Here is a 26,883-nt window from a genome sequence, read left to right on the forward strand (position 1 = left end):
AGTACTAGATGTTATGAAAAACATATTGCTAAACAGCAACACAAATCCACACTTTTTTTGTGTAGTAACCTGTTGGTGGAACGGCTGTCAAAGTGAGCTCTGTGAATTGTTGAATTATGTCTGGATAAAGCTGCAGATGGATTGAACATTACCAGTCGTACCATCTTCTAGATGCAAAATACAATGAAAAGCACTTTTTTTCAATGGGGACAGCCTCCTCCAGTTCCCTTAAGAAGGGAGTTTAAAACCTTAACCTCTTTAGTTTTCTTACTGGATACTAACTACATGGTCGCACAACTGCATGGATAAGTGAAAACTATGAAAAACTAAATTGACAGGACTGTAATAGAAACAGCATTGTTGATTTTCCGTGAAAAGCTATGATCAATGAGAAAGCTTGTCCGGTTATGAAGGATGACTTGAAATCTTGCTCTCTCTGCTTGACCACTAGGAGGGAAGCAGTCTGTGTTACCATTTATTGTTGGTTCTGTATTTTTTTCTTCCCATTGCCACTTCCTGTTATGTGTGATGACTGTCCTCCACCACTTGTGCTTCATCCCCCTCCCCCAATACTTAATGTACAGGGGTGAGAGCAGTCCAGAGGAGCGTAATCCAGGCAGCCATAGAGGGGTTCTTTGTGTCCTTGCTGGCATCCCAGTAATAAGGGTGTATTTGATTAGGCTATTTTCAATCCCCTGGGTGGGGGGACATGCAACCTGAGTCACTGCAAAGACCATTGTTCTTTCCTCCATGCAATTGCCCAGTCCCGTACACCTACAGTGAAGGTTTCCTTGTATGAGGCTTCGTGTCTGAACACTTGCATCAAGGCTGTCTTTTGCACTTCAAGACCCGTTTCTAGTGGAGGTGTAGCACCCAAGTGTTTTTCCCCAAGTTACTGCTGCAATCATAACCTCAGGAATCTGTGCTGCAAGCGGAGTTTGAAGGTCCAGCCAGAGTTTCAGCACCAGCCGCCCCTTCCTATGACAGCATTATGTCACCTTAACTTTGGATGTCTCCATGTTCTAGTAGAAAAGTGAGTATATTGTTACCCATCTTCAGTTTTTTTTTATTGTTTCATGAGTTAAATTGGTCATTCGTTCACTTCATCACAAGGGAAATGGCCAGCTAACTATTTTGTCAAGAGGTTTACTTACATTTTTCCTTATTTTTTTTTTTCATTTACTTTTTTGAAAACTTCACGCATGACGTTTTTATAAGATGACATAGGTACTGGTACAGTAAATTTTTCATTTATCGTTGTGCTTGATGTAGTTGGTTAAAACACCTTACCTTGAGTCCACTTGTTTGGATTTTTACGTTTCAAGGTGGTGATTGTTGGCTGCTGCTTAAGTGTGGCTGTAGGAGACATATGAATTATAAAGATAGACATAAGTACATCTGCTGTTTAGCCATTGATCAAGATGTCACTGCGTCCAATATCTGTTAAGGGTTTAGGTCTAGGACATTTAAGGTTGTACAGGAGTCTGTTCTAGTGCAGTTGAATAAAAGAAGCTAATGACCTTTAAGTTCATGTCATCTGACAGCATTTGCTTGGATTTATTTTCATGTAAACAGGGCAAGAGGCCTATGGATTTATTGTGTTCTGCAGGAGGGTCCTCTCACTCTAAGGTTGCATGCACTGTGGAGCTGCTTGAGTAGCCACAGGGCCTAGTGTCTGCCCAGTCAGCATAATCTGATGATGCCTCTGGGGAGGCTGGCATGTAATTACAGCATTTCTTAACAGACTGCATTTTCCACCAACCTTTTTGAGGAAGATGAATGTCCTCAAGCTGTGTAAAGAAGTTTTATCATTAAAGGTGAAGATGACACCTGTGCTTTAGAGATGAATGAAGTCCCTGTTTGGCAGCCTAAGGCACAGACATTGGGTAAACAGCTGAGGTCTAAACAGAGGAAATAACATCAGGGGGCATCTCTGGCCCCACCCTCTGATTCTTTTCAATACGTGTTTTCCCTAGTGCAGGGGTTCTTGCTATTTCTGCAAGAGCGGCAGACTGAGTAGAGTAAGCATCCCACTTCTGTGGAAGGGCTATCTAGAAGGAGTAGAGATTCTCGTCTTTTATTGGAGTAGGACAAGTCTGACTCTGACCCTTCTCAAGGAGAAGGATAATCTAGATTCCAGGTCAGATGTCTTCACCATGTGGCTGCGATTCTGACAGCAAAGTGACATTAATCCAGATTCTTTCATGTAGGACCTCATCTTTGGAGACACCCTTGTCCTGAAGGGGGGCTGTTTTTAATAAGCCTCTGAAACCTCAAATATAATGAAAAGGACCTTTGAAGACCTGGGTTATGATGCTCCAAAACACATAGTATCTCCAGTTCAAGGGCTTTTGCTAGCAGATGTCTTCAGTATCCAATATCAGGAACCTGATTCCCAGCCAACAGCCCTCAGGAGACCAGACAGGTGCTATATGGTCCATGAATTGTACTCCTTTTTTTTATAAAAGAATGATGTGGCAGACCCAGACACCTTGCTTCAGAGTAAACCAGGTTCCCTCCAGGCAGAAGTGCTTTATCTAACAATACAAAAGGCGCAGGCACTTTGATATGGAAAGAGAGGTTTACTCCACATCCATACTTGCCTTCAGGACTTTTAATTGTCAAGCCCACATCTTAAATTTCCAACATGTTTTGAAACAGATCTTGGACAGCTATAACTCAGAAAAAGATATTGGCAGGGCAATGTTGCTGCAATAGGTTCAGACTGTGATCTGTTTGGGAAGACTTGCTAATATAGTTATGATTGCGCCTGATGCTGTCCCAGAGTAGCTGCCATTGGTTCTGTGCTCAGAAGGCAGGTATGACTATGAACAAAATAACTTGCAGATGATGTCAAAGCAAAACTCTTGAAAGCCCTGTTTTCAGAAAACGCAACAAAAGGGGAAAAATGATGGACAATGTAAGACTCATGTTCACCTCCTCTCGTATAGCAGGACTTTTTTCTGGTAAACAAGGACACTCGCAGGAGAACAGGGGAGGGTTAAACAACCTGGAGGGACCTAGCTGTTTCAGAAGAAATGGTAGAAAGACATTGGAAGACAAGGAGACCAGCAAAGCTTTAGCCACCCCAAAGACTAACTGTGATTTTCTTAGGCCCCTGTTCGTACTCTCAATCCTCTCCACCTTCGCCCTAAAAGCCCAAGCACTCAACTTCTGAGGCATGCTGTCTTCTGTGTAGAGGAATAGCGAGCCATAACCTCAGTCAGCATTATTACAGGAGTTTACTGTTTAGACTTCTTTTCAGGCCACCAAGAAAAGGAATCCCAAGAGTCCAAAGCAAGCAAGAACATCTCAGTGTCTACATTTTGTAGAAAATGCTAGAACAGGAGACCAAGAGGACAAGAGTTTCTACTCAATGCTGTTTTTGTTTCTAACCAAGGATGGTCTATAGAGACCCATTTTGAACCTTTCCAAGCTAAACAGATCCCTGTGAATTCCCAGGTTCTGTATGCTTATTGTGCGTGAACTGATACCCATGATGAGCACTAAGGCTTTCTTGGATACTATAAAACTAAAACCTGCTTACCTGCACATCCCCATCCATGTTAGGGCATAGGCAATTCCTAGTGGGAGGTGGCAGTACTAATTACTTCCTTGCCTAATGGCTTAGCGGCTTTTGCCATGGATTTTCACAGAATGCCTTGTGGAGAGCAAGCGGGAACCATGTTTACTCACACCTGGAAGAATGCCTGCTTTAAGCGTTTTCTCAGTAAGAGGCGACGAAAGCACCAAGCTACCTACACTTGCTCACCCTCACCCACTCAGTCACCCACTCACTTACTCACCCACAGTTGCTTGCATGAGCTTAGCTTAACCTTGAATCTCCAAAAATCAAACCTGTGTCCCATTGAGAGTCATACTCCTGGCATCACTCCTATTTACCATCCACTCCAAGGTGTTCTTTCTGCTGAAAAAAATTCTTTCACTTATATTCCTTTTGCAACAGATAAGTAATGATTAGAGAACTAGACAAATTCTCTGTGTATTGGCCACATGACTTTCACCATCGTGTTAATGCTAGCAAGGATCCGTATGAGAAGGCTATGATAACACCTTGGGAATCTCAGTGCTGCAGTCCATAGGAAGTATAGTTGTGTAAAATCTTACCATAACTGTAGATGTCCTTGCCTTCACTGCTGCAGTATTCCCAACAGATGTGATTCCCTGCTGTGGAAGCCTGATCCGGCCGGTCTACCAAAGACTACTAGTTCCTTTAAAAGGTACATCGAAGGCCGGCCAAATGCTCCTTGCATAGCATAGGGAGTAAAGTTGACGTTCAGGCCTGCCATAATCAGAACTTAATGCCCTAGTAGGAACATAGTCCAAGAAACCAAAGAGGTAATCTGTGCATCCAGGAAGGGAAAAGACTGCTGGGGTTGAGGGAGGGAGCGAATACTGCAGCAATAAAGGCAAGGACATCTACAGTTATGGTAAGATTTTGCACAACTGTACTATGTCATTACATTCACTGCTGCAGTATTCTTAACAGATGGGAGAGTGCCAAAGCTCAAGAGGAAACTTTGGAGGGGAAGGCGCAGAAGATTCCCCCTAAAAAATCATGAAAAATGGCACTAGCAAAACCAGCCCTAGCTTTTGTAGTCCTTGGTAAAGGTATGCACAGCTGTCCAGGTAGCTGCTTCAAGAATAGAATTAGTATCTAATCCCTTGAAAAAAAGCACCTGAAGAAGCCACAGCTGTAGTAGAATGAGCCTTAACTGCAGAAGGATGGCTGTTGCTATGAAAGTGTAACAAAAGGAAATAGCCTTAGAACTTCAAGAAGAAATAAGTTTGCTTGGATACAGCAAGTCCCAAAGATCTAGGATGAAAAGAAATGAATAACTAATGAGCCTTAATCTTATCCAAATAAACACTGAGTTGCCTATGCATGTCCAAAGTATGTAGCACCCTCTCTGTCAGATTGCAGTCAGGGGAAAAAGTAGGCAGGTAAATAGACTGATTCAGTGATAGCTCATTAACCACATTAGACCAAAAAAGGAGGACAAGCTATAAGAGCCTGCAACTCTCATATCCATCTGGCAGAAGTAAGAGCTAACAAAAGAACAGTCTTCCAAGAACAATATAGCAAGGAAACTGAAGCAGCAGGCTCAAAAGGAGCCTGAGTCAGCTTTTCCAAAACAAACTTAAGATCCCAGGGAAGAGGTACAGGCTTCCTGGGAGGTATAATATTAAGGACACCTTTAAGAAATTGTTTAACCTCAAATCTAGAAGCTGAAGGAGGAGAAAAAGGCAGACAAGCAGTGATAGCTGGTAAATGGGCCTTAATAAAAGAATATGCCAAACCAGCATTGAGCAACTCACACAAGTAAGAGAACCAAAGGAACATAACAGTAAGTGGGTCCAGGTTGCGAGAGAGACACCATGTAGAAAACCTCTTTCATTTGGATACGTAGGATTTCCTAGTAGTAGGTTTCCTGGCCTCCTACCAGATTTTTCAGCACATCCTCAGGAAAAAAAGGTGTCTGAGAGGACTCAAAATCCTGTCGCTCGGTGTTAGTTGAAGTTTGGACAGGTGAGGGTGAATAAGAGATCCCTTGTCCTGTATGATTAGATCCACCCCATGAGGTAACTTGTGATTACCCCTGGCTAGTTGCAGAAGTAGAGTCCCAGTGCTGTCGCAGCCAAAAGGGAGTCACCAACAAGATTTTGGGAGCATCCTGTTGAATCTTGAACAGGACTTTTGGAATGAGTGTGTGTGTGTGTGTGTGGGGGGGGGTATGCATAAAGAAACATCCCCTTCCAAGAAAATGAGGGCATCCACATTCCATACCACAGGACCTGGGACTCTGGCACAAAACAGAGGAAGAATTTTGTTCAGAGGGGAGGCAAAAACATCCACGAATACCCCACTGGTGAATAATGTCCAGAAGCACACCCCTGTGATTCAGCCATTTGTGGGACTGAGTACAAAAACCTCCTCTGTGTCTGCACAGTGTTCTGACCAGAAGGGATATAAACTGCCTGAAGAGTCGCTTGATATTTGACAGCAAGATTCCATAGCAAACGTGCCAACTGGCAGTGAAGATCTCGTTCCTCTCTGTTTGCTTTTATACCACACCACTGTTGTATTGCCTGTGAACACCTTCAGAGCCTCTGGAGAGAAGAGGATGAAAGGCCTGAAGAGCCAGAAAGAAGAGCTTTCATCTCTTTGACATTGTTCTGCTGCTCCTTCTGATGAGGCGACCACACCCTCTGTACTTTTAAGGGGTCAAATGTGGCCCCCCCCCATCCCATGTCTGAAGTGTCTATTAACAATTCCTGAGTGGAAGAGGGGGATGAAAAGTGATCCCTGGATTCAGAGACAACTGCTGAATCCACCAGTGAAGTTCCTGTTTGAGACGAGGAAGAAGAGGAACTACAAAATCTAGAGGATGTGCATGTTGGAGCCACACTGACTTCAGAAACCACTAAAACTTTCTAATGTGAAGTTTGGCCAGAGGGAGCATCAAAATGGTGGATGTCATGAAACCCAGTGAACCTCTGGCTCTGAAGAAGGGAAATGGCAAAATGAAGATTTTGCAAAAGGGTCTATGGAGTGGACACCTGAATCAACATGTTGTCTTAAGGAAATATTTGGATTCCTCAAAGCCTGCAAAAAGTAATCACAGGACAAGGGCATTTGGTTTATACCCGTGAGGCAGTAGAAAGGTGCCAATAGGCAAAGAAGAGAACTGAAAATGCCAGGAAGCAACAGAGAGGTGCAAAAACGTCCTGAAAAGAAGATAGACTGGAATATGGAGATAAGATCCTTGACATCCAGAGACATGAATAGGCCTGAGGGAACAAGAGAGGAAGCAGTCAAAGGATAACATCTGAAAGAAAGGCACTTTTAGAAAAGTGTTTAGATGGTAGAGATCTAGAATAGGTCTCGAAGTTCCATCTTTTCTGGGCACTAGAAACAGTCCGACATAGAACTATTTCCCCCTTTGGAACACAGGCACCTCTTGAATAGTACCATGAGTTGAGAGTTTGACGAACCTTTGGGGAAAAAGGGGAAGTTGTTCCCGAGGAGGATGAGGAATGCCCGTAAAAGGAGGACTGGATTTCCACACCATGAAGTACCCCTGACAATCAACAGAACCCAAGAATCCTGAGTGCTCTGAAGCCAAACGGGAAGAGAGAGGACTGTGGCTGGGAAGACCTGGATAAAGTCATGCAGCATCTTGACTGGTCAGGAAAGGAAAGTTTTGAAGTCCCTGAAAACTGAGTAGCCTTAGCAGGAGGAGCCTGTTTGCCACTCTTCCTACGTTTAGTAGGAGGGTGGGATTGCCTATGAACAAAGGCAGGCTTAGGGGGGGTGTTTTCTCTGAAATATAGGCACAGATGAAACAAGCACATGTTTAAGCTCCTGAACAGGTGAAACAAGCACATGTTTAAGCTCCTCTAAGGCCTTACCCTTATCCTGAGGGAGGACATAAACAAACCAGCAGCAGCTTTGATAATCAGGTAGAGGTTGAAGCCTAAGCCAAGAATACCTCCTCATCACTGAACAACAAACAGCAGCCCTAGAAGAGGCATCTGCTGCATCATAACTACATTTAATAGAATGACAAATTACGTGAGAGGATGTCGCTAGCAAGGAAAGAACAGAAGTTTTACCCCCTGAGTCTGGAAAATCAGAAGCAAGTTGACAGGCCTGAGAAAGAACCAAAACACACCTAGTCATATGGGTTTGATAAAAGCTCAAGGGTAGCAGAAGTGTAAAACTTCTTACCCAACCTTTCATTGTTCTGCTATCCTTGTCAGAAGGCAGTAACTTGAGCAAAGGATGGCTTATCAAAGGCTACAGACACGACAGAAGGGTCAGCAGCAGGACATTTTATATAGGAAAGAAATATCCTCAGGCACCCTATAAAACCTGTCAGGCTTCTTGGGAGCAGGGGGCAGACAATCGGGAACATGAGGCATTGGAAGAAGCATTCAGCAAAGCAGCCAAAACAGGAGGAATAGCCACAGGCTTAGGGGATTCAGACTGCAGCAACTCATATTACCTCTTATGGATATCAGAGACATGAGCATAATCCCACTTAAAAAAAAAATCTATCATCCTCGAGTACATGTCCTCAAAGGAAATTTCCTCAACAGGAACATCTGGATTAATAGATTCCTCCTCCTCTGAACCATAGTCGAAAGGAGAAGAAATTTGAGTAGAGTAAGTCAGGGATTCATTATCTGAATCTGACTCATCTGCAGAAGTATCCTCCTGTTTAGATTTGTTAAGGGGAGTAGAGGACCAAGGAGGAGCAGGAACCAAAACCCCTTGAAGAGCCTTTAAGGAAATTAAAACCATAAATCGCCCGAGTGAAGGCCTGCCACTCACTTTGTGGATCCATAGGAGCAAAAGAAACACGTTTAATTTTTTGTTCCTTTAAGGGAATGTCCCCCCCAAATAACTGGGAAGGCTCTGACACAGGACAACAGTCGAACTATAGTAGGAACTTCTTCCCCAACCAAAAACTGAGGAACTCCCCTAGGCCCCTTGGAAAAAAAAAAACAACTGTGGTTCCTCCTGAATGTCTGACAAACACCTGCAAAGCCTCTTCAGAAGTGCTTGCCAGCTGGACCCTCAAGTGCCTCCAACACAGTCGCGACAGAGAAATCTGACAACGCAGCCAGGAGAGAATCTGGGTTTGTAACTACTATGGAAGAAGCACCTGGCAGAGGCTGAACAGCAGAAGATTCCAGTCATACCTTTTTCACCTTCTTCCCTTATGGCTGACCCTGTGGGTGGGAGATTCCTTCCATTGTATCTTTAGTGAGAAGCTTGAGATGCTGGTTCTCAAAATACAAGGAAAGGGAAGAAAGTCTACTGCGAAGGGTTTTCAGAAGGAATACCTGATAAATAAAACAAGACGTATGGTCACGAGAAGCTCCTAGAAAAAAAGACACTTATTGTGGCAATCTTTATGGGGAATCTGTCTCCCACACTGGCATTTACCCTTTCTGGATGACATTAACCCCCAAGGAGCACAAAAAAAGTAAGAAAAAAAAATTCCAATGTGGCACTTCTCTGCAGCTGCAGTAGAAGTCAGCAAACAGGCGTAGGTAGTCACTGGAGAACAAAAATGCATTCAACTGGCAGAAAATGGATGCAGGTAAACCGGTAAAAAGAAGTGTTCTGACTGGCGGTAAAGACATTTTGGTTATGGTAGGCCTGAATGTCACCTTTATATCCTACACTATGCAAGGAGCATTTGGGAGATGTTCAGAGTACCTTTTAAAACAAACAAGTAGTCTTTGGTAGACTGACCGGATGTTCAGGCTTCCACAGCAGGGAATCCCATCTATGAAGAATACTGCAGCAGTAAATGTAAGGACATGTAGCTGTGCCTTCCTGCCTTACTTCAAAAAGGATTTAATGTGGTGGATATCCACCTTTGAGGAAAACAAGGACATGCTATTCCATTCATTCATATACAGATCCTGACATCAAATGCCTTGGGTTAGGTGTGTGGAGCCCGCTCCAAGGGACTGAAAGCTTGGAACATTGCCGGTAGTGATCTAACTCCACATAGTTTTGAAAAAGATTTTAACAGTCTAGTGCACCTTGCAAGCCATAAAACCTGTTTGGTTACTAGGCAGTCTGAGTATAGTAACTGACAACACAACTGTCACCAAACAGTTCAAGAAACAGGATGGCACCTGCTTTTACCAGTTGGCTGTGAGCTGCGGGTTAATGTTAGTGTCTTACATTCCTACAAAAATGACTTGGTGGATCAGCTGAACAGGACATCATCAGGCACCCCCAAAGAATATTCTCTTAAAAGCAGGTCTTCCTTTCTTTTATCGGGGATGCATCTCTTTGGAACAAGCAGCTCAGCTTATTCTGTAACAGGAACTCTGAGAAAAAAGGCTTGGGTGGTAGAAGTCTTGTTTTTAAACTGGACAAGCAGGTTATTCTGTGCCTTTCCACCTTTGCTCCTGGTACCAAAGGCTATTCAGGAATTTGTAAAGGAGAGAAAATAAATTATCCTTATTGCACCCTATTGGCCCAGGCAACATTGGTTCTTACACAATGCTACTGGCCAGAGAAACAAGTCTGTGTGCCCCAGTAGGTGAATCTGTTAAGACGTGAGAAAAAAAGCTACTATATCCAAAGCATTGTACAGCCAGCATGGAAGTATGGAGGCTATACTTTATTACTCTTGAGACACCTTTTCTCTGAATATGTGCTTCACATAATGAGGGAAGTTGAAAAAACAAGTACTAGGAAATTGTCCAACTTAGAAAAGATTCACCTCCTAGTGCCAGAGGAATGACCTGCAGAATATAGATGGAGGATGTACGTTGTTGTGTCTTTCGGCTTTTCCTGGTTAGGGGTTGCCACAGAGGAACTCGGTCTGCTAATGATTGGCAGTAGATTTTTACGTGCAGAGTTGCCGGACCCGACGCACAACCTTCAACAAAGGTATGCCCATTCACGCATGTCTCCACACAGAAGATGCTCTAGCTGAGAATCGAACAGGACAACGTCTTACTGTGAGGCGACAACGCTACAGCAGCAGCACCACCACAGTCACATGGAGGATGTACGTGTGGTCCTTTATTTACCTGTCAGAATTATTTTCAAGCTTAGCCTACACATTGACACTTGTCTGCTGTCTTTGCATGCTGACCTGTAGAGCTCTGCCCTCATATTCAGGAGGCCAGTTAAGTATTTCCTCAAGGGATCCTGTATCCCATGCATTCAGGGAGAGCAGTAGTACACTCAAGACCCTTGAGCTTTGTGTAGCAAAAACTAACACCACCTCACATTTGAGCCAGCAGGTTCGATCCACCTGAATTTCTGTTGTGGAGAAACCTCAGCCAGGAGTGTCACAAAACTTTTCCTTATGCATAAAGACAGTTTCCTGGCTTTCTTTAAAGACATTTTCAATTTTCATACAGCCCCCTCCGTCATGCCTAAGGTAATGATTGAGTTAACCCTTAATCAGACTACCCAACTTCCGGTCTTCTTTCCTAACCTAAAAAAAATTGGGAGGGTGGGGGGGGGGGGTGGATTTCACACTTTTACTCTCTTGATGTGTATAAGCAGGTCAGATGTTACTTGGACAGAACAAAGTACAGGAGGACTGACTGCCGTTTTTTAACCATTAATTTTAACAAAAAGGGGATACCCATTTCCAGCTGGATTTCCCCCTGCATTATGTCTGTCACAAGTACTGTGGGAGGCAATTAGTGCAAGTGGGTAATCACTTCACTAAGGATTTTCAACCCAAGAAATTGTAGAAGCATCTACCAGGTCATCTGTCCACATAATTTTTCATTCACTGAAGACTAGATCTCGTATCTAGGAGGAGGATGTTTGTCTTAGTAGCCTCCTAAAGGTGCCAACCTTTTCCATAGATATACCACCATCCCTCATGGCAGGCCCTGCATGCTTTAGGACTTTTTACGATGGTATTGCTGCAGCAGTGACTTGCACAAAAAGTAAAGTACAGTTGTATTATCAGCTTACCATAATTGAAGATGTTTGAGTGTAGTTACTGCTGTAGTTCTATTTCCCTCTGTTCATCCACTCTCTGCATGCAGCAACTCTGATGAGGTGGATTCCCTTTCCTCCTCTGTTATGTCATCCCACTGCCTTTCTCCTTTTGTTCAGAAGGTGCAGGAGGGTTCTTGTCATTCATTTTGTCAGAGATATCCCTTGCTGATTGTCCACCTCTACTTTTACTCCAAGAAACAAGCAAAGAGGATGTCACTCAAGGTAAAACTGCTGAACAAAGTCAAACCAAATGTAAAAAAAAAGCAGCTACCACCACTTGGAAAACAAATATTTAATCCAACAGCTCAATAAAAACAATAAAACAAAATAAGAAATGCAAAGTTTGATGAGCACTTTCGGGCTGTGCCCTTCTAAAGATAAATTGCTCACATTCACTCATTTAAAGGGAGAACAGATTGGTTGTTACTCCCTTTAAGTGAGTGAATGTGAGCAATTTATCTGATGAAGGGCACAGCCCGAAAGCGCTCATCAAACTTATTAGGGAGGCGAGCAACACAAGATAGCTGACTGTACATACACCTGTGTACCAGGACATGAAGTCCAGGTAAAGGTAATGTTAGGGTGGCTTAGGCTGGAGGATGGCTTGGTTCTGAAACTCTCACCAGACAACTGGATTTGGCCTGCTGCAGAGATCCCTGAAGTTATGACTTCAGCAGTAACGCTAGTCAGATGTGTGCAGTTATGAAAAGTTGAAGACAGCTGTACTTTCACCCCCCCCCCCCCTTATCCCCAGAATGGGCATATCTATCCTTTCACCAGCTGCAGCAAATATGTGAGTCACTATTAACGGAGTCTTACTTGAGTCTTTATCTCTCCATGTCTATGGATGTGGCCGTTTTGAAATTTGTCAGTACAAGAACAACCAATTACTTCAGATCTGACACTACTTCAGTTGAAGGTTTTATTAGTTTGTTTCAATTTATGTACTGAATGCTTAATTTTTTCAGCAGTAGACTAATTAGGTTTTTGCTGTACATCATTCAGGTGCACCTCTACCACTGGATTCATTGTTAACATTTGTTTCACTAGATGTCCTAATCATTTAAGCAGGGCTTTTATTTGTCTTCGTTATGGGCACCGCTAATTACATAAAATATAATGCAGAAGGATTCAGAAGTCAGTATCTTAAAGTCCAACTAACAGAAATAACCAGTTTGTATTGTGTAAAAAAAATCAGTGATAAAGTGCTTGTCTAAAAGTTGCTTTTATCCTAATTAAATATTTGTGAGCCTATATTCTTAACACTGGCGATTGTATTTCTACATTAAGGAAACCTATAAGTTGACAGAATTAAAATGATTGACAATATTGTTTTCTCTAGTTCTAGATTTGTAACTTTGTCCCTGTTTCCCAGGTTTGCACTCACCGGTGAGTTCCTCTGCTGGAGGCAGCAGTTTCTCTAGCAGTTCACTGAATGCACTGCAGGCCATCAGTGCTGGGGTGGGTACTTCTCTTCTTTCATCCTTGTCTTCACCTGGTCACAAAATGGAGAACTCCACAAACTTGAACCTGCCTCAGCAATGCAAAGGCTGTAACCAGGAATGTAAAAGTCCTGGATTTTTTGCTGACCACAATCAAGTGGATAGTTCTGGATGTCCTCCTGTAACTAGAGAGATGGCTTTTGATTACAAGGAAAGCAAAGAAAATGTAGAAGGAACAGACCATCCCAGAGGAGTCCCTGACAGCAAAGAACATAAAAAATTGCTTCAGCTTTTGACGTCACCCCCAGATGATAGAGGACATACTTTGGCAAATTCATCCTTGGATTCCACTTCTAAAGACTCTCCTACAAGTGTTTCAAGCCCTGTAGGGGTCTCCTCAACATCTGCACCAGGAGGAGGGGTTTCATCTACATCAAACGTGCATGGCTCTTCCACCTCCCTGCAAGAAAAACACAAAATTCTGCACAAACTGTTACAGAATGGAAACTCTCCTGCAGAGGTAGCCAAGATTACTGCAGAAGCTACAGGCAAGAATACTTTCCCTGAAGCAAGTATGGTATCGAGTGGGGATCTCTCAGTCCGACAGGAACAAATGGGCACTAAGAAGAAAGACAACAGTGGATTGCTTCGTTACTTGCTGGACAAGGATGATTCAAAGGACTCCTCTTTGAAGGACATTAAACCCAAAATTGAAGGCATGGATGTTAAAATGAGCCAGTGCAGTAGCTTGCCAACTTCAACAGCAAATGTTGAAAAGGAAGAGCTGCAGATAAAGGCAGAACCATTAGAAGAGGTAATGCAATTTTTTTTATGTTTATTTTAAAGTTGCATAGTAATGAGTATGAAAAGTGAAGTTTTATGTGGTCATAGCATGCTATACAAACTTGTAGTCTTAAGTTTTTTTTATAAATTTGATATTCCCATTTAACTGGATAAGTGTCAGTGAACCAAAGCCCATTTTCAGAGTAAGCCTTGGGAGAAAACAAATGAAGTCGCATAAAAGCATTACAATAATATGAGTACAACAGAAAAAGACCGTTTATTTGTAGCGATAAATCAGTGTAGGAGATGATAAAAGTGCACACTAAAGCATTAATAATGAAACACACAGTGCTGACAGTTAATGCAGATGATAGGTCTGTTGCAGGATTATATTGGGTATATTGTCGTGTACCACTTGGTATTCAGTGTTGCGAACTGCATGCCCTAGTAGAAGTTTCCTTCAACTGCTAACAAAGAATGTATAATGCCAGCTCCTGACACAGTTATTACAGCTTTATTAGTTTTGTTATGTAGTTTTTGTGTTTTACTAATACCTGGCAGGTTCATAGAAATTGAGTAGCAGAGATGCATAGTGGCTAGCATTGCTGCTTCTTAGTGCTCGGTATTCAGATGGAGTGGCTTCCTTCTAGTGTGTATGTTCTCCTTTTGTTCACATGGTCTTTTACTGGGTGCTTCTTTTTCCTTCCTTCACCCACCAATGTGCTATAGGTGAACTGGCAATTCAGATTGCCTGTAGGTAGATGTGTGTATATACATATATATATAAATATATATATATATATATCTCAGACCTCTCAACCGTACTGAATTAGTCAGTATTTACCGGTTTTGACGGCAAAATAATGGGGGTACCACAAATTTACGAATGGCCCTTTCAATTCGCAATGTTTTTTTTTAATTTACAATTTTAATTACTGGTTGACATCACACATCATCAGTGTGCAGGGGTGTGCATGATGACATTAGGTTCGTGAGGCAGTGCCTGAGTACCTGTACTTAATGTCGGATTCTGGTTGGATAGCCATGGGAAAATTAATTTGTTGCATTCAGCTTCGTGAAGTGAGGATCTTAATCTGTCTTCGTCCCTTAACATTGAGCTTTTGGATTTTGGACGGACCGAGATGATAGGTAGTTGACGAGGTTACTGTCCACACACACACACACTGTTGGTTTGCAGTAGGCTAGATACATTATGTACCATCTCTGCCGATTCCTTTGTGGAATGTATTTTTCCTTGATTTGTACTTTATCGTGTGCTTTAGCTAGCTTACCTCCTAGATTGCAAGTGGAGTTGTTAAATTCTATTTGTGAGCATAAACAGGTAAAACATAGCACATTTGCACGATGCTTGTAATGTTTGCAATAACGCAACCAGGACTTTAACTGTCAGAGGTGTATTTGTATATTAACATACAATCTGAAGTAGTTTACTTCATTTGGTCTTCAACCTGAGGCACTTCGGATCTGACATGGCCGCATCACCAGCATCTTTGATCCGAGCTCTCAGCTCCTCCCCTTACCCATAATACCCCTGTCTCCTTCCTCCCTTCAGATCTCGTTTGCCACTGAAACAGCAAGCAGTGTGGTCTGAGCTGTTAGGCAATGTTGGGTTGTTTTTTGGTAGTTTTTTGGGTCATGAGTGATTAATACGTCCAACTGTTCTCTAACTTTCTTCCCTTCTATCCTCCCAGTGACAGTCAGTTACAAAAAAAAGTTTTCCCTTCTCTCTCGTTTTCTCTGTCTGTGTGCACGAGTGTGTGTTTGGGCCTTGTTTTTAGGGGATATGTCAGAAGCCCCTAAATTAGGGTTTAAAAGGTGCTAAGAGTGTGGTCATAAGCTTTCCCTACAGACCTCCTGTCCTATCTGTGCTGGGTTCAACCCCAGAGCGCTTAAGGACAGGAGGGATAAACTGATTGTACAGGTGGGATAAACTGATTGTAAAGGGCCTTCTGTCCGCGTCTGGAATGGCTGTTCCCACGCCCCCTACAGGTACAGCAGCAGCTTCTTCTTCCTCAGCCTCTGAGACTCCCTCCTGCCAAGAGGCCTGGGGAAGGGGTGAAGGCCAGGAAGGACAGGCCATGCAAGTGATCCCCCGACCGCTCAGCCCTGGCTTGTTAGCCACCCAAGGAAAAACATCCCACAAGGCCCGGATTGCCCCAGCTCCATTCATTCCCCGAGGTTCTCCCTGGAGCTGGAGGTAGATCAGATGCGGTCTCCAGTTTCCCTCACTGCCATTCCAGACCAGTGTCCCTGGCCTCATCTTCCTGCTCCACCCCGGGGCCTCGGTGAAGTGGAGATGGGCAAGGTGATGTGGAAATTCATCTACACCCAAATCTAGATGGGGGGTCTTGCCTGTACCCTCTCCCTCTGACAGGGGTAGATTGCAGCCTTTTTTTCTCCCCAATTACTCGTTCACCAATCCGGCCGGTGGTTTCGGAGCCCTTGGATCTGAGGACCCTCTGGGTCTAGGTGTCTGTGCTGATGGTATCTTGTACCGCAACACCGGCCATTGCCTTGAGCTAGTTGGACCCATTTGAATCGGATCTGAGCTCTCTGGGTCGGATCTGAGGGGGTGCTTTTGGCTCCACGTGGGTTGGAGTGCAGTATTCCCATTGGTATCTTGGCTCCGATGGGGCTTTGTAAGGATGTGGCCATTCTCCATCTGCCTTTGACGTGGTGGAGAGGGTTCTATCAATTTCTTTGAGACCTTTAACTATCTCGTTTTCTGATTCCGCCCTGACTCCGTCTGGATTGGGCATGGCCCCGACCATCTTGCCCTCTCAGGGACAGCCTGTGCCTGTTTTGCCCCAAGAAGCTCCAGCCAGAGAACAACAGGATGTTTGCGGGTCCCTCCCCAGAGTGTCGCACTGAGGAGGTTCCTCGTAAACGAACGTGTAAGAGGAGGCACTGGGACTCCCCTTTGGAGTCCCTCACCTCATACACTAATTAGGAGGAAGGGGAAGGTTCCCCCCAGTTTGCCCCCCCAAGGATGTGTCTTTGGAGACTTCATGGAAATCCTTTGCCAGAAGGGGGGATGGTCTGCCCAAAAACCAACCCCGGACGAATGCGTTTCTTGAGGCATTCGGCACAGGGCCATCTACTTCCTGGGTGTCTCCTCCCGCAGATCCTTTAGTGGATCTTATTACATCTCGGGCATGGAAGGAACTAGACACGGTGGAGCCCATCCCAAAGCACCCTGACAAGATTCTCAGCCCTCCTTCAGACAGTATGCATTGGTTCAAGGCATCTCCAGTGGATGCTATGGTCATGGCAGCGACCACAAAGGAGCTTGCTCAGGATAGCTCCATGGTGCACCCTCCTGACCATGAGTCACGAACACTGAACTGTTTTTGGGAAGCAAGTGTATGCGTCAGCAACCTTTGCTGTAAGGGTGCTGAATTATATGGCACACCTTATTAGACTGCAGAGAGACTTGGTTAAGGAAGTCCTTGAGTCGACCCCATAGTCCATGTCGACGGACAAGACTATGTTTTCCACTCGAATGGCCATGCTTAAGGCAGTCTCTAATATGTCCATGCACCTCCTCTCCCATGCCACGGAGGGAGAGCCGCTAGGGCGGCCGGTTCAGGAATTACTATCGGGTGCCATTCCTGGCTCCAGCTGTCAGTTTTCTGATCCCTTTAAGACCTCGTTCACCAATGCCTTGTGCGATGGTTCTTCCCTCTTTGGGAAGTCAGTATGTGAAACACTAGTCCAGAGTGAGAAGGACAGGAAGACTCTGCCATGAGGATCTGCTTCTCCTCCCATCAAAGGTCCTTTTCCAGGTATTAGCAAGGGATGAAGATGATGTGGTTCTGAAAATCCCAGGTGTTTTCTTAGGACACTAAGGATTCTGTTTCTCCCAGATGCAGAGGGGGGGGTTACAAGAGGTGCCAGGCCACAGGCAGAGGGGATCCGAGGAATTTTGGGTCTTCAAAACTTTGCTTGGACAGACCCTGGCAGCAGCCATGAAGGGCTTACCAACTGCTCCTCTCTGGAGGCAGTTAGGGGTCGTCTATCGCTACACCCAGCAGCATGGGAGTCCATAACAAATGATTGTTGGGCGTTGCAGATTATATCCAGAGGCTATTCCATTTAGTTTATCCAGCAACCCCTTCCCCCCAGATACCCCACCTGCACAAAGGGGAGGCAGCAGCCTTAGAAATCGAAAAGCTGCTCAGAAAATGAGTCATCCAACCAGTTCCCCCAGACCATTCTGGATCAGGTATTCTAGGCTCTTTTTAGCGCTAAAGAAGATGGGGAACCTAAAACACATTTTGGATCTCTCCACCTTGAACCTGTCTGTAGCCAAGCCGAAATTCCAGATGGTCACTGTTCTCTCAGTCTTGCCCTTTCTGCAGGCAAATGATTGGATGTGCTCGATCGACCTCCAGGATGCATACTACCGTATCAAGATGGACAGATGCTCTCAGTAGTTTCTCCACTTGTGGCTAGGAGCCAATCACTATCTGTTCAGAGCCCTTCCTTTTGGTCTCACCAAAGCCTCCAGGGTGTTCACCAAGGTGATGGCAGTAGCAGCGGCTCACCTGAGGCTTCAGGGTATACAGGTCTTTCCGTACCTAGATGATTGACTCTCTGTTGCCCCTTCCAAGCCTCTACTGTCTCACTGTTTTTAAGTGTAATCAACTGGAGGGGACAGTAAAAGCAAGTATCAGAAATTTATGCGACTACTAAAGAGCTGTATATAAAGAAAATTTAAGCATTAAAGTGTTTGTTCAGACTTGGCAAGAAGTATGTGACTACAAGAAACACACCAAATTAAGAAAAACCTGGTTTTGTATAGCCATGTATTCAACCCCTGAAGGTGTATTTTCAGAGGAAATGATGGCATAAAACCTCTTCCTATCTATTGTTTATTGAAGTTATTCAGATATTCTAAGGCTTGAGTTTGGATGGGTTATTAGTTTGACACTAGTGCTAAAGAAGCAAACACAGTTTTGAGTTCTAGTGGAGAATATGATAAATACCCTTTAATTTAAAAACCATCAGGGACAAGCACTTGATACAAGTGAAGCTGGAGCTGATAAGATAACATTTACATGAGGTCAGATCTCAGTTGCCAGTCAAAGGCTTTTAACCCCACAGGTCATAAACCAGAATGCTTAAGAACATAGCACATGGTGTTTATCCAACATTAAAAGTTTGATCTCTGGCGCACTATTCCAACTGTGTACAGTAGCAAAATGGATTTTCATTCACAAAAATACCTGATTATTTCATTAATTTGGTGGCAGTCCATAAAAGGCTTTGCTCCGAAGTGAAAGCAAAATGAATGTTAACACAGCTTTTCTGATAGATGCAACCCACCTTGACATCAGCTGTGTCCAGTCAAAACACAGACTGTGTCTACTTTATTCCTAAATACAGTAGTTGGGACAGGTCAAGTTTGTCGTGCTGGTGCATTTTTTAAAATTTTTTTAATCCTTGGTGCGGTATTTGTGTATTTATGTTTGTCTGAGTGTGTGTCACCATTGCCATTGTTCTAAAAGTCAGTGTTTATTAAAATTTCATCAACATGCTGAATGCATCTTCGACTAACAATTTACTATTGAAGTCTGAAATTCAAATCTGTCATTATTTTAGTGACTTGCAAGATTCATGTTGCTATCCCACAATTTCAGTGGAGTGGGTGGGGTTACATGATTACGTATGCAAATTGTATGTTAATGAGCATCCTGATGTTTGGCCAGTTCTACCTACTTTTCATCGAACTTTGTCCAGATTTTTGATATTTACAGGTTGACAGGTATGATATAGATGGAAAATATAGATAGATATATAGTTTTTATAATATATGTGTGTGTATGTGTTTGTGTGTGTGTGTATATATATATATATATATATATCAATAAAAATATATTCATACACACACACACACATATGTATGTATGTATGTATATATATATATATATATATATATATATATATATATATATATATATATATATATAAAAACAAAAACAGGAGGCGAGGCAGTCAGAAATAGCACCAAAACTCCAAGTCCAATGGTAAGTTGAACGCAGCTTTATTAAAATCCAGTAGCGTTTTCGCTGCTAAAAAAGAGTTGCAGCTTCTTCAGAACAAACAAAGTGAATATTAGCGCCAAATATTTAAAAGGAAATCAGAGGTGTGGCAGTGACATCACATCCTCTAGTGTGCTATTTCACTTTAAATTCACAATCAGCAAAATAAAATCTAGCGTTTACATCAACATAAAAATAAAAAACATCAAGTTATAAGCACAATGTTACAACCTTCATATTAAAAATTGAAAATTGAAATCTACTTTAGATTTAAATGAATTATAAAATTAAAAGATGTCAAGTTGTATGGATATATATATATTCTAACTTGCAACTAATGTAAAATAACTTCTTTTGTAACTTAAAATTCTTTCACTAGATCACAGTAAAGAAATAGTAGACTTGTCTAGTGACATATACATATAAATCAGTGTTATGAAAATTATGAAAGTATAAACAAACATATTCTGAAAATACTATCTCATGTAACTTTTAACTTTAGGATTGCTGCTATGTTGCAGTTCTCATTTAAACCTGGGTCACTGAATGCATCGAGCCTTATTTGCCATTCCAATTCTCTAAATTGTAGCATCAGTGTAAGTGGACCACCTCTGATGCTAGGTGGTATGTGGTCAATGGCCATAAAATGAAATTTATGGCCAGGATTTCTGGAAATGTGTTTTGATAAGGCACTGTCCATTTTCCCGGTTCTAATTGCGTAGTTGTGTTGGTAAATCCGCTCCCGGAATTTCCGGTCGGTTTTGCCTATATAGAATCCGGGACAGTAGTCACAAAAAGCTGCATACACCACTGATCTGGTCTCACAATTGATTTTGTGGTGGATTGTGTATCTTTTATTTCTGATGGTAAATGTTTCACCTGATTTTACTAGCCCACACCAGTTACATGAGCCACAGCTAGCAGAGCCCTTGCATCTAGTAAAGGAGTTCATAGAGTGGTTCCTTTGTAGGATTTCATTTACGTTGGTACCTCTTCTATAGACTACTCTTGGGCAAGCCCCTAGCTTATTCGATAAGAAAGAGTCACTATTGATGAGGTACCAGTTCTTACAAATGGAAGACCATATTAATTTAGATTCCATGTTGAAGGTAGAAATGAAGCTAGTTGGAAATTTCTTGTCCCCCTTCTTCACTATTCTTTTATCTAATCTGTTGTAGATTTCAATTTCGTTCCCACCTTCTACAATATCAGATGACATAACGGGTACATCCATTTGCATGTTTTCATCCAAAAGTGGCTTGTAGAAGCCAGTGGATCTTTTAGTGTCAACTTCTTCAATGATCATGTCAACAAGGGTTACTGGGTACCCTCTGTTGGTAAATAGATCTCTCAAGAAATTACATTCCTTTTGAAAAGCTGTATAAGTACTGCACATTCTCACTGCTTTGACCACCTGTCCTTTGATGATGGAGCGTTTTTGTTTATAAGGGTGGAAACTAGAAAAGTGCAACAATGAATTGCAATAAGTTGGTTTTCTAAAAATCGAGGAGCATAACTTTCCTCTTGTTGAATCTTTGACCAGTTTGACATCCAAGTAATCGATCTCATTCATGGAAAAATTTAAGGAAAGAGGTTGTTTGATTGATATACTTGACTAGCGTTTCTGCTTCTATGGCGTCACCCCGAAATAGTATAAAAATGTCATCAAGAAACCTTGTGTAAAAAGTCAAGTGATGTTTAAATTCAGGATGATCCAATATGAACCTCTTTTCCCAAAAAGCCATGAAGAGATTTGCCACACTTGTACACAGGGGGACCCCATAGCAACTCCTTGTTTTTGAAGATAATGTGTTTTGTCAAAAATGAAGAAGTTGGAACTTAGGATTATATCTAATAGTTCCGTAACTAAATCAATATCATTCTGTGGAGCTCCAAGATCTTTCAGCAGAAACCTGAATTTAAACATCACTTGACTTTTTACACAAGGTTTCTTGATGACATTTTTATACTATTTCGGGGTGACGCCGTAGAAGCAGAAACACTAGTCAAGTATATCAATCAAACAACCTCTTTCCTTAAATTTACTCATAATTTTTCCATGAATGTGGGCTAGTAAAATCAGGTGAAACATTTACCATCAGAAATAAAAGATACACAATCCACCACAAAATCAATTGTGAGACCAGATCAGTGGTGTATGCAGCTTTTTGTGACTAGTGTCCCGGATTCTATATTGGCAAAACCGACCGGAAATTCCGGGAGCGGATTTACCAACACAACTACGCAATTAGAACCGGGAAAATGGACAGTGCCTTATCAAAACACATTTCCAGAAATCCTGGCCATAAATTTCATTTTATGGCCATTGACCACATACCACCTAGCATCAGAGGTGGTCCACTTACACTGATGCTAGAATTTAGAGAATTGGAATGGCAAATAAGGCTCGATGCATTCAGTGACCCAGGTTTAAATGAGAACTGCAACATAGCAGCAATCCTAAAGTTAAAAAGTTACATGAGATAGTATTTTCAGAATGTTTGTTTATACTTTCATAATTTTCATAACACTGATTTATATGTATATGTCACTAGACAAGTCTACTATTTCTTTGGTATGATCTAGTGAAAGAATTTTAAGTTACAAAAGAAGTTATTTTACATTAGTTGCAAGTTAGAATATATATATATCCATACAACTTGACAACTTTTAATTTTATAATTCATTTAAATCTAAAGTAGATTTCAATTTTCAATTTTTAATATGAAGGTTGTAACATTGTGCTTATAACTTGATGTTTTTTATTTTTATGTTGATGTAAACGCTAGATTTTATTTTGCTGATTATGAATTTAAAGTGAAATAGCACACTAGAGGAAGTGATTTCATTGCCACACCTCTGTATTTGGCGCTAATATTCACTTTGTTTGTTTGTTTGTTTGTTCTGAATAAGCTGCAACTCGATGTTCTTCATCTCACATTGCTGCAGTCCTGACATATGGGTAGTCCGCTGTCCTCGGTCGGCCCGAATACCAAAGTATAAGGCTGACGTCGGTCAAGGCGCTTAAAACTGACATCAGGACGTCAGGGTACAAAAGCGCATGACCGACGTCATATCCTCAGTCTTTTTTGCCGCATGGTCCGATGCAGAAGCAGCGTTGCAAGTGCCGTTCGGCGTTCTGAAATTTTTCGAGTTCGGAGTTTCAGACCGAATCAAAGTTGGCTAAGTACCCGTTAGAATATTTTGTTTTTTCTTGCCTCAGTGTTTTACGGATGTCAGAAAAGTGAATAACTGTATTTCTTGTGGGAAACAGATACCGCATAGGGATTATCATTCTTTGTGTATTCCTTGTTTGGGGCCTGAGCACGACGTTGTTGGGTGTCGCTTTTATGCTAGGTTCAATAAGCGCACTATTAAGCGAAGGTTAGATTGTGCTAGGCTGGTCTTCGGGAAGCGGTGCAATTATAATATGCCGTCGGATTCTCCGGCGCCCGCTTCTTCGAAGAAGCGCAAAGACAAAGCAGTTAAACCCAGGCAAAAAGAGTCGTCCGTTCCGGACGTCGGTTCTTTAGAGGCGTCAGTGGAACCGGTGGTTCCGACGGAGGCTTCTCTGGAGTCCCAGGGAGAGACTTTGATATTGCAGGATGTGGCCTCTCAGGAGGCAGGTCAGGCTGAAGGGGCTTCCCAAGTTACTGTACTCCCCTCCCTTCCTAGGGTGGTTAGGCCCTCTCCTTCTGTTTCCAAGGCTTCCCCCAGAGGCAGGCCAGGTTTAGCTTCTGTTGGTGTCACTCCTAGTGCAGCAGGGTCTGTGCCCAAGAAGCACATGCTTAAAATGGCAGAAGATTTGATTACTCTGATTAGAGGTTCTTTGCCCCCTTCTGATAAGAGGCCTAGGGTGGAGCCAGAGTTGGGGAGTTTTGAGCAGGCTTCGGATGTTTCTGAGTCTTCGGCTGAAGACTTGCAGGAGTACTCTCCTTATTCTGATTCTGATGCAGATGATTCGACTCCTTCTGCTTCTCCTCCAGAGGATTTTTCTTTTCAGAGACTCTTCATTCCATGAGGGAACATTTTAAGTGGGAAGGTCAGGACTTCTCTGATTCCAGGAAAAGGCTTAGGGAATTTTTGCTTTTGCCCCAGCATAGGCCCTTGGCTATACCTCCTGTTCTGGATGTTGTGGAAGATGTGTTTGCAGAGGCTTCACTTAATCCTGATTCTCTGCCTCCTGCTCCTGTTAAACCGGATAGGTATTACAGGGTGCCTGAGGCTCATAAATATCTTTATAAGAGTCCTAGGGCGGACCCAGAAACTGTTAGTCAGGGACCTAAGGGTGTCAAGGCCTCTGTTGTAAAAATCCGGTTCCTCCAGATAAAGAGGCCAGAGCTTTGGATAGATGGGGAAAGAAAGTCTATACATCTTCTACCCTAGCTATGAGGGCTTTGAATTGCCAGTTTCATATGTTGAAATATCAAAACTATCTTCTTTCTCAATTGAAGTCTAAGGTGGATGCTCTGGCGGAAGGCATTGAGTGTAAAGAGTTACAAGATTTGGTGCATGTTTCAGAGCAGGTGGGTAAGCATTCTTTACAATGTGGTTTTGATGCTGTACAGGCCTCGTCTAGGGTGGCTGCCACTGGTTCAGTTCTTCGCAGGCACACATGGCTGAGGGATCAGAATTTATCTGACCATGTTAAGACAAGGATTTTGGATGCTCCTTTACAGTCTGATGTGTTGTTTGGTTCACCTGTGGAGTCAGTCTTGAAGAAAATGGAAGACCAGGGTAAGTCCATGCAGGCTGTTAAAGATTTTTTGCAAGTACAGCCTCCAAAGTTTAGTAGGAATTGGCCGGCTAAGGGGTGGACGTATCCTTCTTATGATTCTCAGTCTAGGGGTAGATCTAGACGTGGTAGGGGCAGAGCTCAGAGTTCTTTCAGACCTAGAACAGGGAGTTCACCTGCACAATCTTCGGGTGAGGGCAGGGGCCAGTCCTTTCGTAAACAGGCCCAATGACCTACCTTTTCAGCTGCCAGATCCTTCTTGCCTGGCAGCTCCTTTGGGAGGAAGGTTGGCACTCTTCAAGGAAAATTGGAATTTGATTACCCAAGACAAATGGGTATTGGATATCATACACCGAGGTTACAAGTTTTATTTCCATACCTTGCCTCCTTTCAAAGGCATGCGGACGTTCCTCCTCAGCAAAGACTAGAGGCTCACAAACAAATTTCTCTGCTACTTCAAATAGGGGCCATACAACCGGTCCCTCTGCCAGAAGTGGGCCTAGGATTTTATTCTCGCCTGTTCCTAGTACCAAAGAAAGGGAACACGTGGAGACCAATCTTGGATTTATCTATCCTCAACACATATCTGGACATTCCCAAGTTCAAAATATTGACGTTACAACAGCTTTTACCTCTGCTGGGCAAAGATCACTGGATGGTGACTCTGGATCTCAAGGAGGCTTACCTTCATGTTCCTATCAGGCTCAGTTGCAGAAAGTATCTGCGTTTTCGGGCTGGGACTTCTCATTATCAGTTCTCTGCATTGCCCTTTGGCTTATCTACTGCACCCAGAGTGTTCACAAAGGTTCTGGCTCCAGTGATAGCTTTCTTCAGGCTAAGAGGAATACAGATCTATCCTTATTTGGACGATTGCCTGATTCTGGCCCAAGGAAAGGACGAACTTCTTCATCATTTACAGTATGTGATAGCAGTGCTAAGATGCCTGGGGTATTCTGTGAACGAAATAAAGTCCAGTCTAGTACCCTCTCAGGACATGTGCTTTCTGGGTGTGTGACTGAATACAGCATCCCAGATGCCCTTTTGACCCCGGACAAACAAAAGAATCTTTCTCTTTACTTCCATCAATTGTCTCATCAGTCCAGGCTGACTGCAAGGACAGTCCTTCAAGTCTTGGGGTTCATGGCATCTTGTATTCTGGTGCTTCCCAATGCCAAACTGCATATGAGGAAGCTACAATGGTATCTCAAAATGTATGGACACAGCACTGCCAAGATATGGACACTGTCATTCAGATAATACCTTGCATTCAAAAGGAATTTTTGTGGTGGGCTCAGGAATGTCACCTAAACAAGGGACTCTCTGTGACCCGGCCAGAGGCGAGTCAGATTCTAACGACAGATGCCTCAGACAAAGCTTGGGGAGCTCATCTAAATGGAAAGTGGGTACAAGACACGTGGCCTGCCAGACTTCAACATCTACATATCAACTTGAAGGAGATGTTAGCAGTCCAATTTGCATTAATAGCTTTCAAGGATTTACTTCTTCCAGGGCAGGTGTTGGTTCTAACAGACAACACAACTGTCATGTGGTACATCAACAAGCAAGGGGGAACGCATTCTTATCCTCTATGCAGACAAGCAATGATTTTGTGGGAGACTGCTCTCAGTTTACAGCTAAATCTTCAGGCAAGGTTTCTGCCGGGAGCACAGAACTCCTTAGCAGATGTGTTGAGCAGACAAATTATGGATCCCCACGAGTGGAAATTGGATCCTCATGTGTTTCAGAAATTGACAGTGTTATGGGGAACTCAAGGCATAGATCTGTTCGCTTCTCCACTAAACTACCAGCTGCCAAAGTTTTGCACAAAAAGGTTTCATCCCACAGCTTGGAAAGTGGATGCTCTCTCATTCAATTGGAGCAATCTTCATGTGTATGCCTTTCCACCTCTGCCTCTCCTCCCAAAGGTACTCCTGAAGGTCAGACAGGACAAGCCAAAGATGATTTTAATAGCTCCAGATTGGCCTCGACAGCACTGGTACCCATTACTGAAGTCTGGTACGGGAGCCTCCATGGCCTTTGCCTTCGATTCCACACCTACTGTCTCAGGAGAACAGTCATTTACTCAATGTCAAACTTCACTCTACATCTAACAGCCTGGCATATTCTGTTTTAAACCCTGGAGGGTCTCAGCTTCCACAGCAAGTTTTGAATGTTATTTTGGAGGCCAGAAGGCCTAGTACAAGGAAAGTGTACGCAGATAAATGGAGGAGATTTTTATTTTGGAGTACAGCAAAGGAATTTGATGTTTCTAAGCCTAATTTAAGTGTGGCTCTTCAATATCTTACTGAGTTACTGGACAAAGGTTTGTCCTTC

At 42.9% G+C, this 26,883-nt stretch overlaps 1 protein-coding gene across 1 annotated transcript in view; it reads left to right on the forward strand.

The window, feature by feature from the left end:
- Positions 1-26,883, forward strand: part of NCOA3 (nuclear receptor coactivator 3) — a gene marked incomplete in the record, with an annotated part of 973,610 nt that overhangs the window by 717,611 nt on the left and 229,116 nt on the right. The window contains 1 exon segment of the mRNA XM_044089911.1: positions 12,900-13,780. Coding sequence (XP_043945846.1) covers positions 12,900-13,780 — 881 coding nt within the window.

This window comes from Protopterus annectens, chromosome 12.part0 (genome assembly GCF_019279795.1).
Source record: "Protopterus annectens isolate FY-2018-M chromosome 12.part0, PAN1.0, whole genome shotgun sequence".
NCBI lineage: Eukaryota > Metazoa > Chordata > Ceratodontiformes > Protopteridae > Protopterus > Protopterus annectens.